This window comes from Coffea eugenioides, chromosome 10 (genome assembly GCF_003713205.1).
Source record: "Coffea eugenioides isolate CCC68of chromosome 10, Ceug_1.0, whole genome shotgun sequence".
Taxonomy (NCBI): domain Eukaryota; kingdom Viridiplantae; phylum Streptophyta; class Magnoliopsida; order Gentianales; family Rubiaceae; genus Coffea; species Coffea eugenioides.
In genome coordinates, this window is record NC_040044.1 from 15,266,985 (window position 1) to 15,282,994 (window position 16,010).

At 35.6% G+C, this 16,010-nt stretch overlaps 2 protein-coding genes across 5 annotated transcripts; one reads left to right on the forward strand and one right to left on the reverse strand.

The window, feature by feature from the left end:
- The first annotated feature begins 229 nt into the window (after positions 1-229).
- On the forward strand, positions 230-10,000 carry LOC113749425 (pre-rRNA-processing protein esf2). 4 transcript variants are annotated; one of them, XR_003464523.1, is made up of 11 exons: positions 230-491; positions 6,362-6,403; positions 6,582-6,612; positions 7,093-7,361; positions 7,586-7,649; positions 7,866-7,933; positions 8,202-8,291; positions 8,374-8,504; positions 8,982-9,134; positions 9,211-9,490; positions 9,590-10,000. XR_003464523.1 is itself a non-coding variant. In XM_027293161.1 (10 exons), the coding sequence occupies exons 4-10, from the start codon at positions 7,115-7,117 to the stop codon at positions 9,229-9,231; spliced, it is 774 nt and encodes a 257-aa protein (XP_027148962.1). In that variant the 5' UTR covers positions 230-491; positions 6,362-6,403; positions 6,575-6,612; positions 7,093-7,114; the 3' UTR covers positions 9,232-9,573. The 4 variants fall into 4 exon arrangements, 3 of the variants coding, with proteins under 3 accessions (XP_027148962.1, XP_027148961.1, XP_027148963.1); XM_027293161.1 differs by lacking the exon at positions 9,590-10,000 and having other exon boundaries at positions 6,575-6,612; positions 9,211-9,573; XM_027293160.1 differs by lacking the exon at positions 9,590-10,000 and having other exon boundaries at positions 9,211-9,573.
- Positions 10,001-10,107: 107 nt separating this feature from the next.
- LOC113749424 (ras-related protein RABB1b) lies at positions 10,108-13,747 on the reverse strand. Its single transcript, XM_027293159.1, has 6 exons — positions 13,478-13,747; positions 13,239-13,378; positions 12,147-12,229; positions 10,991-11,195; positions 10,804-10,872; positions 10,108-10,320 (listed from the first exon to the last, which is right to left on the reverse strand). The coding sequence occupies exons 1-6, from the start codon at positions 13,521-13,523 to the stop codon at positions 10,228-10,230; spliced, it is 636 nt and encodes a 211-aa protein (XP_027148960.1). The 5' UTR covers positions 13,524-13,747; the 3' UTR covers positions 10,108-10,227.
- Positions 13,748-16,010: the final 2,263 nt, after the last annotated feature.

The following is a 16,010-nucleotide window of genomic DNA, read 5'->3' on the forward strand; positions in this document are numbered from 1 at the left end:
AGGTCAACGTTCGACTCGAGATCGGTATTGACTGAGCTCGAGCAGCTCGTTTATAACACGAGTCGAGTTCGAGCCATCTGTATGAAGGCTCGTGAGCTCACGAGCTGCTCACGAGCTGTGAGAAATTACATTGAGCTGTGAGAAATTACATAAATATCCCTACTTATTAAACTAATTACTAAATTAGAAACTAGGTAACAATTTCTCCAAGGACCAAGACAGTGGACAGTGGACGCAAACACATCTCCTTCTTCTTCCCACTCGGCTGTTCCGCCGTCCGCATTCGTCTTTCCCCAAATCAAAAGCAAACCCTTGCCGCCGCTACCACTGTCTTCACCAGTCAGCCACTTCTGCCACCACGACTGCCGCCCTTCAATTGAAGAGCCCTTTCTCTCCGAGTCCCAGTTTGTTGGCCAACTTTAGAAGCAGCTACGGTAGACATTTCATCAGCTCCATTGGTGGAGGGCCTCGCGAACAGGCAAAGCGAACAGGTTAACCATCACTCTTCTTCCCTTATTTTCTGTTTCTGTTGCTGTATAATGATGCTTGGTGGTAGAATAAGTGATTCTTTCCTGTCGTAGTCTATACACCTGGAAGTGCATTAAAGCCAGATCGACTTCTTCACCTCTTTCCTGTTGTAGAATGTTTAGATGTAAAATTATTACTATTAATTTCCTCTTTCCTGTTAATGGCGACAGAGCTCTCCTTAGAATTAGATCGCCTCTTCTTTCCCATTTCCGTCCCCAATTTCAATCAATTTATTTAAAATTTCTCTCTTCTCGGGTATTCGCTTTCTTCTCTCATCTCATGGATTTTAGACTGTCGCATGTATTGAATTGTTTTCTATATCATGATCGGCGAATTAAGATTGTACTGATTATTGATTGGAACAAGGGTTTTTGTCAATGTACTTTTTTCTCCTTATTTTTTTTTTTAATTTGGATTTGTTATTATTATTAGGGACGATTTTTTGAAGATTGGTAAGAATGTTGGGTTTCTTTTTTTAACTTCTTACATACATTTTCATGGAATATACCTTCTGTTTGATTGAAATACTTTTGGTTTGTAGTTTTTGATTGTTCACTTTTTATTTTCTCATTCTGGGGTAATTTTTAGCTTGTCCTGTTAGAAAATGCAAGCTGGATTGCGTTTAAAAATTATGTGCTTAGTGAACTTAATCAATTTTTTATTTAATCCGTCTAATTGTAGTAGGATGTTTCTTTACGATAATGTGGTCATGTGGTACATGTTACACATAAATACAGTCCTAGGTTATGTTCAAGTATGTAATGCGCGTATATAACAGATAATCAATTAGAACTTGAAATATTTGCATGGCCTTTTCGGCTGTTGGTGATAGGAGAAAGTATAAATGTTAAAGATATGACAGATTTGTGCAGTAAATGGAATGAGTTTGATGATGTTTAGTCAAAGCTGAGTGAAGATTCCTGTGCAATGTTTAGTAATTTTAATGTAATGATGAAGGTTTGTAATTTATGAACAAGTTAAATGTGCTTTTTGAAGCTTGTTACTCATGTGCAATGTTTTTTATAGGTAAAATTATTACTGCCTGTCTTTTACTCTGTAGTAGAAAAATATTTTTGTATTTGGCAAATATATCAATCTTTTCAAAGTTGTAATTTCCTCGAAGGTTGTGGGCATGGCTGTGGGCGAAAGAATCCAAGACTCGATGCTATTGGTTGCTGGAGGACTTAATCTAGAGTGATTTCAAACTATTTGTTCCTTGTTTTTGAGTTTTTTTGAGGTGTTGGACATTTGAATTGAAAAATTGTGAAACAATTATGTATGTGGAGTTGTGGACATTTGTTTCGGATTTCGTGCATGTATTATTGGACAATGAAGAACTTGTTTGTTGTTACTTTTAATTCATGTCTGGAATTGTTAAATTCAAGTTTGCAAGGCATTGAATAGCTTAAAACGTGCTATTGGAGTCAGGTTAAATAAAGCTGGTTATGTTTAGTGACAGAAATTCGAGCTGAATTCGAGCCATTTCGAGCTCTTGTCGAGTTGAGTAGATCGAGCCTTATCGAGTCGAACTCGAGCCAGCTTCTTACTTAGTCAAGTCGAGCTCGGGCTCAATTTTTTCGGCTCGTCGAGCTCGAGTGTACAGTAGTCGAGCCTGACTCAATAAGTTCAATGTTCGACTCGGCTCGGCTCGTTTGCACCCCTAGTTTTTCTATTCCCCTTCTTTTTTAGTTATAATATGAAATATTAAACAAATAATATCCCAGTGGGTTTTACAATTGTGACATTACGAGTGGTTTAGGGCAATGTCGTCACTCCGGCGATATATCTAGACTTGAAGTAGGCACCACACCACTAGATTTTAGTGGGGCAGAAATTTTACTCGTCGTTCCATGACAACCGATTCCCCTGCCCTCTTTGATTATTCAATTATCCACTAAATCACTCCTTTTCACAGCTTTCTATCTCACTGGTTTTAGAAAGAAACCACTTATTCATCTACTTTCTGAAAAGATTTGGAATTCAGAGACCTTATTCACTGCCTGAGGTGGGTTCTTTTAAACTTTTGCCCCTTTTTGTTATTTTTTTCCCTCCCAAAGTTTTTGTGGTACTGGCATGATTAGGAAATTAAACTATACTTGGATGAAAAATACACGAGGCTTTGACCTACAGTATGTCAAAATCGCAGGAAAGTTATAGATATATTAAATTTCTGGTTTCTTTATATATTTGGCTTGCTGATTTTAGAATTCTTGTACCTGTGCTTCAAAATTTACTGTTGTTGCATTTAATTAATGGTAATTTATGTGAACAATCACCTTAATTTTTTAGAGGACTGCTAATTGATTCCATTCTTGGGACTCTCGCTTGTTTTTTTTTTTTTTGGTCCTATAGTGCGACATATTAGATTTCAGCGAGAAACAACAATTCTCCGACATTTGTATTTAATTGTAATTTGAGGGATAGCTGGATAATCCTTCTTCTTAGCTTAAAACTCCTTTAAAAAAAGGACTGACTACCAGTTATTCCCACGGTAGTTAAATACAAAATAGAGAAAATATTGATCACTGATCACTGATTAGTTCTCCAGTTTAGGCTCATTCTTAGGATATAATATGAATTACAACGAAGACATGAGTGAGAACACGATACAATATCAAAAAGTTAATGAACAAAAAATGACTAATTGCCTCCTTAGATAACTGTTTTCTATAACGAAGAAAACTGTTAATGTATGGTAAATTTGCACTCCAATATTTTAACCTCAACTCTTTTTTCCTTTAACTTGGTTTTGTTGATTCCCAATAAGGAATGAAATTATTCTCCATTAGGATAGTTTCACCAGATGTTTCTATCATTCCTGAATATTTTCTTACAGGATGTGAATGTAATCTTTGATTTTATTGGGAAATAGCTAATATGTTGGAGTTATCCAACTGGGAATATTTGAAATCATTAAGGAATATATACTGAGAGTGCTTTTAAGCAACTTCAGTATCTAATTTTGTCTTATTTAGTGTTTTAGCTTCATTTTAGGATCTATATGAATTGCAAGCAAGGCATGAGTGAGAACACGATACAATATTGAAAAGTTAATTAGCAAAAACTTGACTAATTGCCTGCTTAGATAGGTAACTGTTTTCTATAATGAAGAAAACTGTTTATGTATGTTAAATTTGCACTTAGATAGATAACTAGCTACATGCATTTGTTTGGCTATATAAATGGTGAATGGAGATATTAGATTGGGATTATTTTGACTACATCTGTCATTATTTGAATTTGGAATGGCTTTGTGGAGTTCTTTCTTAATTGGGCTTTTATTTTTTTATGTCATTAGTTAGTTTGTTTTGTTAGCATTTAGAATAATTGCAAGCCATGAACATTTGGAGAATGGTCTTTTAATGACTCAAAAGTCAATACCATTTTAATAGGATCTTATTGCCTCTTTGAGACTGACATACAGACGCTAAAATTCTGAAACTATTGATTTATTCATAAACAATTTGAGAAATTACTGTTAGAATAGGTAGTCTTAATATAGAAGAAGTGGTGTGGTTGAGAGTGGGCAATTACCTCCTCCACTGATGTTGCCTGCTGAACAAATTTACTACTAATTCTTTACATTTTGTAAGACCAGATGTTTGTTACCCGTATCCTGTTTCATTGTTGAAACATAATTTTAGATTGACTCGATTAAAACTCATTGACCATAGTAGAACAAGTCACTATTTGTGTGCACTCACAATGGCCAAGTTCATGACTTTCTATAGTGTCATTAACCAATGTTGTATAGCTTTTGAGTGTGTGCGCCTGCTTCAAAATCCAATAATGTGGTAGAAAGAAGAGTCTCTAGGAAGTTTATCATATCGAATGAGATAGAGCCTTGACTACTTCCGCATAGAAGATAGAACTCTTGTTCATCACCATGCCAGCTACTTCTTCTTTTCCATCTAGACCGTGTAAGTAATTGATGTGTGGTTGGCTTTGAGAGGTTGTACCATATGATTTAATGTTTTTTTTGGCCTTTGGGCTTATGTTTTAATCTTATTCTTGTTGGTTTCTTTCTATTGAGGGATGAGACAGGGTCATTAATCAGATTACTTCCTCCATTTGCACTTAGGAATGGAGAATTTATTCATTTTTTTTTCAATTTCATTTTTTTTGTTATATTTGGGAGTTCTAAAGCATAAGTTTAAAGTTGGTTGAGGTAACTTTGATAGGGAAGTATGAGTAAGACTAGGCATAGAAAACAAGGGATCAAAGGACACATCAGGGAAAAAACAAACAAGATACAACTGCAAGCTTGCATTTTTGTTCTATTGCTACTAATTTTCTTGCTCAGGCAAAACATATTTATGTGAACAGAGTCTGCTAAGGTTTTTTTTTTTTTGGTGGTGTAGTTAGTATCATCTTGGAAATCGAAACTGCATAAACTCATATAGACCTTCGACTTGGAGCTCTAGTAAATGTGTATTTGACCAAGAGGCCAAATAATTGGATATAAGCCATCACTCATTTAATTAATATCCTCAAAATTGATGATTTTGTAACCTTTTCTTTGAATGACTTCTTTCTTCCTTTTGATTCCAGCTAATCACTTTTAACTAATCTTCTTCTTGGTTAATGTTCCAGCAAGCAATACGTAAGTTTGTCCTACCTACTTTTTATATAATTACTGAGCTTAAAAGTCTTTTTTGGTGAACATAACTGGTGAAGGAGAAAATGAGGTAGAAGCAGATGTAGTTTCTAAGACCGTTAGTGACAATCAGGATATAGTAGTCTAGGTTTGACCACAAGGGAGATAATTAGTGGATATTTATTAGCTGAAATGTCGTGAGAGAGAGAGAGAGGGGGGGGGGGCAAAGCTGATTCTAGCTGGACTTCTGATACAACTTAGATACCCCTGTGATCAGGTTTTGATTTTTGGCAATGGTTTGCTTGACACTATGTCCTAGAGCATGGCTGCTTAGCAACTGTATGATTCTCAGGTCCTTAGCAAATAAAACATAAAACATATATACGCATAGTTAATGCCTATATGTAGAATGTTTCCTATTAGCTCGTGCATGGCTGCTCAGTAACTGTATGATTCTCTGGTCCTTGGCAAGTAAAACATAAAGTATATACAGGCATACTGAATTCTATAAGTTAATGCCTATATGTAGAATGTTTCTTATTAGATTGTGCACTTTGATCTCAGCTATGCTGTTTTCGTGATGGAGTGCAACTTTCTAGGATAACCAATGATAGTGAAATCGATTCTCAATTTTTCCTTGCAGATTGTTTGATATATTCCCTGCATTCTTATGTGCTGATATTTTTGGAGCACAATTGACAGAAGGATGATAACATTCTCATTAATTTTGATGTCATAACTACATTTTGAATGGAAGATATCAATGCTAGCATAGATATAGTTGTGGAAGTTTTCAGATATTCTTTCATTCATCTATAATATCTTTTGGTTTGTCTAGCTCATCTGGGTTAATTTCGTGCTGATTTAGTTTTTACTGCCATACATTGTGAAAGTTGGATGACATTTTGTCCTTCTCAGTAAGGCTATTTAGTACTTCAAGGATCTGATTATTAATGTTGATTGAACTTAGAAGAGGTGATTGAGGAGATGAACAATGCCATAATCACTAATTAGTAATTTTAGCTTTAAATACTTGATAGTTTTCAGATACTTTTATAAGATAGTTTATAACCGCATTAGTGCTAATAGTACTCTCTATGATTTGCTTTTGATCAAACAGGATCTGGGCACCGAAAAGACTAGTTCCACTAAACAAGAAAATTCCGGAATTAAATTAACTTCCTTACTATCTCCCTATTTTCTTTGTCTTTTAATTCATTTTTTTCCTCTACGCAGGCACCATAGCAGCGGCAGCAGCAAGAAAATTAGAGTGAATTGGTACGCATTCACACTACTCATTCGAGCTTCTTCTCCCGTCACTTGTCAACTCCTCTTAGCTCTTGGCGTCCACCTCTTTTCCGTCCAATTCTTGGGCTCACTTTTTTCCTGTCCCTCCTCTATCACGCCTCCCTAAGCTTAACAAGTTTATAATTTTCTTTTTCTTGTAAGTTTGCAGAAAGAAGAAAAACCCATAAAGAATCCTTGGGGTAAGTTTTGTTTTTCTTTTCATTTAAGACAATCTTCTGCTACTTCAATTGTTTTGGTAGTTCTCTGATTTGCTGTATGGCTCTTATTTTTAATGTTTGATATTGTCTGATTAATGTTTGAGGTATGATGTTCTGTAGCTGGATTTAGCATTTAAGATACGTTTTTTCTTGAAATTTTCTGTAGGTACAATTCTTTTCCTGCAATTTTCTTGTAGGGATTATCTGTAATTACTGTTTTGCGGACTTTATGTTCGATGAAATGTCACAAACAGGAAAAAAGAAAGAAAGAAATGGCACAACAGAAATTTTCCACCATAATAAACTACTTTTGAAGATACATCTAGTTAAGTTGAAATATCTTGGTCCTAGCTGGTCAACAGAATTAATATCATTAGGTAAAAGGCAATAGTTGATTGCAGTAGCTTAATAAGTTGGTGACTGTTTTAGCGGCTGAATCGTTCGTCTTACTGTCACTTGCAGATATTTCACGTTTGCAATTACAATGTCTGAAGAAGAACGAGAGATGGATAAAACCAACTTCTTGAATGAAGAGGATCCGAAGTCAAATGGGGTGAAGGGAGCTAAATGGAAAAACAAACAGATGAAGCGATTACAATATGAGGCTAAGAAGGCTGAAAAGCGTGGGATTTGCTATTTGAGCAGGATACCTCCACATATGGATCCTCTAAAACTTAGACAGATCCTCTCTCAGCATGGAGAAATTCAGAGAGTTTATCTCACACCTGAAAGTTAGTGACTGTTTTTCTTTTTTGGTTTGCTTTTTCATTAGTAATTCAAATACCTTTGGGTTTGAAAGCAACAAATTGCCACTTGTTAGTGTTGTACTAAATGTGGATTAGTGTAACCATTTAGTTTGATACTACAACTCATACTTTGTGATTGCTTTGACAATCTGAAGGCTTTGGAGTAGTTTATGGGTGCTGCTTCTTATAAATAAAAATTCACTTTGCAGATCCTGCTGCTCGAGTCCAGCGCAAGCAGGCTGGTGGATTTCGAGGACAAGAATTTTCAGAAGGGTATGGTAGATATCTTGAATTTCTTTTCATGAACATTATATACAGTGTTGTCTGAATCTTCAGTTTAACCGGATATAGCAAGTAAGATGAACTATATATATAATGAATGAGCATACAACTTCTATGCAGATTATGAAATTTCTGTGACTGATATTGCATGAGTCTGCTGCATTCATTTTTTCCCCATTTTGAGTTTTCATTACTCCATATGTACAGGTGGGTTGAGTTCACTAAAAAGAGTGTTGCAAAGAGGGTGGCAAAGATGTTAAATGGAGAACAAATAGGTTTGTGTTCTATTGCCCTGAAAATTTTGTTTATAAATGTCAAAGTTCAACGTATCTACTACATCTAATGGGCATAAATTCCTTTTGTAAATTGAACATATGTTTGTGTAGAATTGGTTGCAACTTGCACACAATCACTTAGATAAGTGATTACATAGTCTAACCTGCCTTGCACTAAGGTCTATATTTGCCTCAAATTTCTTTCTGGGTACATAGTGAAAATTCTATGTGATTTTAGTTCATTTCTTTGCTATTTGTTGATGTATAGGTGGGAGGAAAAGGTCAGCATTCTATTATGATCTCTGGAATATCAAATACTTGAGTAAATTCAAATGGGACGATCTTACTGAAGAAATTGGTATTTAACTTATTCTGAACTAACCTTTTTCTTTTGTGGTACTTGTGAACATTTATTTGAGTTGGATGTTGCTTTATTGCAGCATACAAGAATGCAATCCGAGAGCAAAAACTGGCACTGGAAATATCTGCTGCTAAAAGAGAGCGAGATTTCTATCTGTCGAAAGTTGATCAATCCATTGCTCTGAGTTCTATAGAAGAGCGCATGAAGAAGGTGAACCATTTCTTTAGCCATAGCATAATTAGATATAGGGATAGATTGATTACCATTTGTTAATAATATCTTTTAAGAGCATAGTTGATTATGCTATGTTTTTGACAATTCTTTAATGGTAACTAGCTGGTCTTGTGGAAAATAAATTCTCATCAACTCTCTCTTCCCCCTCCCCTCTTTCGCTCTCTCTGTCCCCCTACCCTCTCTCTCTCTCTCTCTCTCTCTCTCTCTCTCTCTGTGTCTGACAGGCATATTCCACACATTCTTGCACATTAACCTGCATGACCTAGTTCTGCTTCTGCATAGTTCTATCTTCAACGTGACTTAAGTGACAGTAAATTACCCAAGAGTAAGGTTTTTAAGTTTGGAAACACGTGATTAAAAGTTCACTGACTGCTAAAATTTCTTATGTAATTGATATCTTATATAAACTTGAAGGGATTGAAATCCACAATAACACTTGTTTTGCATCTGCAGAAGCAAAAGGTTCAGCAAGAATCAGGAGCAAATTCTGAGATCTCTGATACCCATTTTGGGCCAAAATTAATTCGGCAATTTCCCCAGAAAAAACCAGTTGCAACCAACACTGAAGAAAGCAAGCCTCGATTGTCTAAGGATATCTTGGCTGGAGTAAGTGCCTTATACTTTGAGAGTCTTTCTTGCTTTTTGCTTGATTTCGACCTAACTTTTGCCACATCAACTGCAGATATTTGGTGGTACTTCATAATCCAAGCCAGATGCACGTAGCGAGGGGAAGAGATTTAAAATTTTTGCACGAACTGTAGTTGTTGATTTGCCATTCTTTTAGTTATTGATCAAGTTCTTGTCAATAGTTAGCAAAACCTTGATATTGTATCGTATTTTACTGCTTTAGTTAACCTATGTTTGCGAGGGTGAGTACAAGAATTCCAATTTTGCCTTTCTTTTGGGTCTGGAAAGTGCGTCATATCTCTAAGCAATTTCATTTTTGGGCTACAACTGGACAAGTAAGTTGTCTTTATAACACCATATACATCAGGCTGTGATGAATTCTGCAGTTATTACTAGAAATGGACGAGTTAATTATGTATTTTTGGTGCTAGCAGAGTTTTAAGGTGTTCGATTGCTTTGGATTACATGTATCTTCAACGCTTTTACTCTCCCACCAGAGCTAGAGCCCAACTTAATTCAGAGCAAGCGTGCTCCTGTTACCCTTCGACGCATGGCAAGGGCTTCATCACTGATAGGTGATTGTTAGATTGCTACGGTCAATCCATTGTATAGACTAAAAGAATTCTCAAAATTAATGGTGCATACTGCATAGTGATTGATATGAATTCCTGCCACAATGTACGTATAAAGTTGTTAATTCTTTAGGCAAATTATACAGTTGAGTATATGACTCTATGCTAAGGTCGTTTGACTCCCAAAGAGATAAATGTTACAATTTGTCAAGACGCCGACAATTATAGGCTCTCCCACCAATTAAAGCTACGAATGGAAAATACTCTCCATTTCCAGTCAGTCGAAGTCAAAACACTGTCAACATAGGTAAGCCACGTTTCTACGTTTTTTGGTGCTAAAAGATAATTCTAGCGCTCAATAAACTTTCTTAAGATAATAATACAGGTAAGAGTTATGTCATTAAACATTCAGAATCCGATCTATACATTTCATGTTCGCAAAGATTCCACAAATATTTCATAACGGATCAAGTTAAAGCCCAACAACATAAATATTGCAATCAGTTGCAGCATCCACCTCTCTGGACAACAGATCCATCTCTTGCCCCTGCTGGACCTTGCGGACGTCCATACCCCACCTTGATGCCAGATGACTGCAGTCACACAAATTTCACAATTTAACAACTACCTAGAGAGACAACTACCTAGAGTATTATCGTTAGGGAAAAAAAAAAACAACTACCTAGAGAGACACAGAGATGGACAGTGCAGCTATTCCAATTTAAAAGAAATTAAATGGAATCAATTCAAACTAATATTATGATAATATCTACTCCAGTAGAAATGAGCGACACCACTCTTCAGTAGAAATGATCTAAACATGAACCCTTGAAGATGTGCAAAATCCTTCAAGAAATAGGCAACTTAAGAAATAATCCCTACCACAAATGCAAGTGAAAACGTACTTTGTAGGTTATATATTTTCTCAGCAACACCAACATTACAAGTATGTTACCTGGTGGCTACCACATATGAATCTTAACCCAGCTTCAGAGTTCAATATACTTGAGCAGAAGTTTCAAATATGTAATCCCATAGAGTGTAGTACAAAATTAAGTTGATGAAATGGTGCTCACCTCATTTGATACATCAAACACACCTTCCTGAATCTTCTGAAGGATCTTTGCAGCAGTCTTTATGAAAGCCTGCAAGAATTCATCTACAGGGTCAAGCTAAAAGGAAACTTCTCTAAGAAAATTAATTTCCAGTTCTTGAAAACATGATGAAAGTGCTTAAGAAAAGATTCTGGTAGAAAATTATCACCTCTTCAACATTTTGAGCAGTTCTTGCAGAAGCCTCCAGAAACAATAGACCATTTTCTTTTGCAAATTGTTCACCTTCCTCTTTACTAACAGCTCTGCGGTGCGCAAGGTCACTCTTGTTGCCAATGAGCATGATAGTCATATTAGGATTTGCATGTTGCTTAGCATCCTCCAGCCAGCTAGCCAGGTGATTAAATGTCTCTCTCCTACAGTGACGAGAGGCTTTCATCATGTGCCAAAAGATACAAAATTGTAGAAAACTACAACTCTTTTTTCAATTGAAGATGATGCTCCAAAACAGTTGCATTCTCTCTTTATCCCCACCATCTTATCCATTTCCTCTCATCCATCATTTGGAATTAACAGTGAAAGGGTATTAATGTGTGTAGGTCTCTGTTCAATTCATGCAACTTGAACTGTTGTATGCTAAATTGAGGGTTGCATGTTCTTTTAGATGCTGAAAGGAGGGTTCTAGCATTAATATTTTGTTTACTTTCATCAAGAATTGGTTTTTTTTTTGGGGGGGGGGGGTGTTCGAGGTCGCCTGAAGCTGTACTATTCAATGAGGCTTTCATAGTTTTGTAGCTGAAATAGAGTCTTAGATTTTAAGACAACTCTAGCAGCATAAGTGTCAATTTTATGTGGTGGGTGAGGCTTTGATGTGGCCTAGGCTGGAGTTTGGCAGCAGATTGTGGCAGTTTCAGCATTGTGAAGGAAAAGGGAGAAGGAAGAACACTCCCCACACACCCAAAATAAAAAAAAGGTTAAGGACTTTTACTGATTGGCTGAGTGTGAGTGGATTGAATATTTTTTCTCCGTGAACTTTCATAATGGAACCATTAATGATCTATTTATCCTTTTCATACCTCTATTTAATGTTATCTGCTCAAACTGAAACTTGATCTAGACATGAAAGCAGCATACATAACTGCATTTAAATATTTAACTGTTAAACACAGAAAACTTCCTCATTCCATTTTGTAGACTTTATTCAAAAAAGTCAAAGAAGAATATGAAATAACCCTCCAATCTTATGATGGTAGAAAGCCAGCAGGTAAGTTAATGATCATAAATGAGAAACTGAAGAAGGTAATAAACAGATGGAAACTAACTCATGCAAAGTATTCACAAAAATGTTCCAGGGGCATATAGCTTACCTAGTGATATCGTAAACCAGCAGTGCACCTGCAGCTCCTCTGTAGTATGATCTGGTGATGGACCTAAATGACTCTTGCCCTGCCTGAAATAAATCAAGAAGTACTTGGTCAAATGAGAAGGCCAATGCAGACGTAAAATTCACTTATAGCTAAGAACCAACTAGTGAAAATTGACAATCTGCAATGATGATAGAGAGACAAATGAACAAGGATATTCTCAGAAATTCAAAAGTGGATTTGAACACATGAAAATGGACAAGCTAGATAACAAAAAGGAACAAGAAAGAATGCATTACTTTAGCGAACATGTGTAGGTGCACGATATCAAGGAATTATCCAATCATATCTAGTAGAAACAAACACTACTGCAATTACTAACAAAGGAAAAATGCCAAAAGTGATATGTTTCATGAATTCATCCTTGGAAGTCATGGATAGATATCATATCTATAGTGTTCAGTTCAAAACTTTCTCTATTGCACCACTAAATAATTTCACAGAATAAAGGAGAATCAAGTCCATATGGTAAAGTCAACAAATCAGACTAATCATACCTACTAAAAGCATCCCATCCCTGTCTACCAATCAAAATAATGGCAGGATCTTTTTCTGTCCTTTCGCCAGGTGCATTGTTCCTATCTAATGCCCTTCATCCTTTTCCCTGATTGGCAAGGGAAATCACGCATTGGGTTTCAAAAGTGTAGCATATTCTTTTCCTACCAACAATAGTTCACCGTAACAAATACAAGCCTTTTTTTTTTTCTGAGAAACACATACTAGCACTATTATTATGATTGTCAAGAAATGCAACATATTATCCAATTTTAGTCATAGAATTGTCAGTTACAAAACAAGCATTAGCATCAATACAAATTAGAAAAACACAACTACCACCAATAAATCATTTAAGCCTAAAAATGATAGAAATTTACTTGCCAATTAAAACTACCATATTCAGTATTAACTAAAACAACATATTCCACACAAAAAAAAGAAAGAAAAAAGCAAACTGAAAATCATAGGATTAAGGCGTGACAATAAAAGATGAAACAAAAACAACAAGAAATAAAAGAAATGGAATTGCTTACATACAGTATCCCAAATCTGGAGCTTTATAGGCCTACCATCAATAGTAACCATGCGGGCACCAAATTCCACTCCTATAGTAAGATCGTGCACCGGCTGAAACCTCTTGTCCGTGAATTGCAACAACAAACATGATTTCCCCACTCCTGCAAATTTTTCAGAAAACAAAAAAGTTAGGGTTTTTCAAAGCGAAAAAAAAAAACTAACAAGGAGTTGATAATAGTAGTACAAGTAAATTAATATACCAGTGTCTCCGATGATGATATATTTGAAGAGATAGTCGTAAGACATCTTCGGTGAAGGAGGTTCAGAATTTTTGTTTGTGGTGATGGAATGCGAACTAAAAGACAAGAGTTTGAAAGTTGGAGAGGGGTCCGAGGGGAGATGGTGAAGAAAGGAAAAACGGATATGGGAAGATATATAGCGATGGATAGCGGCGACGATGAAATGTTGACGACGATGGTTGATGCCTGTTGTCACCGACACGTCAAAGCTTACTGCTTTAAGAAATCGTGGCATGGAGGGAGAGGCTTTACATATGGTATTCTCTCTCGTCTCAATTATTTAATCATGTTTCGAGAATTCAACCTTTTAAAAATAGTGATTTGATTGTGATATTTATATATATTTTTTTAATTTTAACCTCACAAATTCAAATTCTATTTAAATTGTAACATGCATATCATTAGAAAGAAGGGTCATATTGAAAAGTGAAACTAAAAAATGTTTTGATTTTTTCTATCATAACAAATGTTTTTGGACATTCCAAAATGAAAAGTATGACACTTTTAATGGGACATTCCAAAATGAAAAGTATTACATTCCGAAATGTTTGTGCTTCTCTTTCTATTACTTAGAGATGTTGATCAGTCCATTTGCAATTTTACTGATCCTAATCCCTAATCGCATGTATGGATTCAGCAAAACCTAATTCAACCGGTTAATCAGTGACTGATTAAATTGTGGGATAGGGTCGGGTATAGTGTGAGCTGACTTTCTCCTACTTATTGGAAAAAAGAAATTAGATTGACAAATCAAATAATATATTATTTTTCTAGATCAATAAGAGTATTTAATCCTCCAACTCTAAAAAATTATGAACAAAATAGAAAATGAAAACACGTTAGATACTAAATACTGAATATTCTGAACATTTATTTTTGGTTTCTGTATTTCTTGAAAACTATCAATTTATTTTTTAATAAGTATTATAGGTTATTCCATAACCAAACATATAACTTTTAAAAATTTAAAACAAAATAATTAGTAGAGCAATGAAGTGATTGGAACTTATGAAAAATGAAAAGAAATTTTGAAAAAAGACAAAAAAATAGCAGCAAAATAAATGAAATTAGTGGTGATGAATGTTGGAAGTGAGAAAGATAAGCGGGAGTTTAAATAAGTTTATAAGCTTGAAAAATAAAATGTATAATGGTCCTCCTAACTTGAATTATTAGTAAATGACTAAATAATTATGAGTTGAAATTTGGTTACTAGTTATCCTAATCAATCCTACATTCCCTACATATATGCGGGTAGGTTTGGGTAACCGTAATTTTTGAAAATTGAAAACCATATCCTAACTTAATTTTTTAAATTTTTAAATAGGTTTAGGTAACCTAACCATTTCAAAATTTTTGTTGGTTATCCTATTTTTCGATTTGGGCTAATTCGGTTTTCTTGATTACCCCATTTTTTGGTTCTTTTTTAACATCCCTACCACTAATCACATTATCATAAAAAAAAAATAGTACGGATTAATGTTTACTATATTTTTTTTTGGAATAGAAAATCTAAATCATATTTGCATATGTCAATGTAATTCATGTATACACAGTACAAAAATAGGAAAAACATTTGTGTTTCTGCATATTTGTTCTAACTAGTTTAGAACATATAAATAAACTTTTTTTTAAAAAAAACTATTTTATTGCTGAAAAAACCAAATTACAGAGAGTTCGTGGAAATGATTTGAAATCTAACGCAAACAGGCAGCTGGAGTACTACTCTCGTACAACTTGCACACGCAAAAAGAGACACTCCCTAGAATCAAGCTGAATAGTGGCCCTAACATCCCTAGGCAGCTGCTGGAGGGATATACAAAAAAGATATGGTGAAGATCGCACCGCCGCCAACCTATCGGCAGAGGTTTTAGCTTCTCTGAGGATATGAGTAATAGACGACGAACAATCCCATAACAGAGCGTGAATTCTTCGGAAAACATTACAAAGCAGCCACTTAGATATCTCTTTGGAGGTTACCAACCTTACCAAGTTCTCCAAGTCCACTTCAACTATCAAGTGATCAACCATCTTGTTTTTGCAAATCCGAAGACCATATAACAATGATAAGCTCTCTGCCATCAGTACGTCTGCCTCTCCAAACTCCTCGTAATAGGCAAAAATCAAGCGACCCTCATGGTCCCTAAGCAAACCTCCTCCATACCCATGCCCTTGTAAGACACTCGAATCAGTATTCAACTTGACGAAAGAATGTGCTGGCCACCTCCACGCCACTGGGACACTCCGTACAACCTACATCGACTGCCTAACAAATCTAGCCCAAGGGTCGCTACAGCCACCCTTGAATCTGGAGGCAACAAAGACCTTTGCCCTCCCTAGTTGATCCACAAAATGATCCACCATAGCAATAACTTGATGCACTTTGAAGAGGTGATTTTTGGCGGGTAGTTGAACCGACCAGAATCAGGCTCCTCTGAGATGAAGTGAGGGGTATCCTCGTGTCCGAAGTGAATGGCGGGGTTCTCCCCTGGGATCA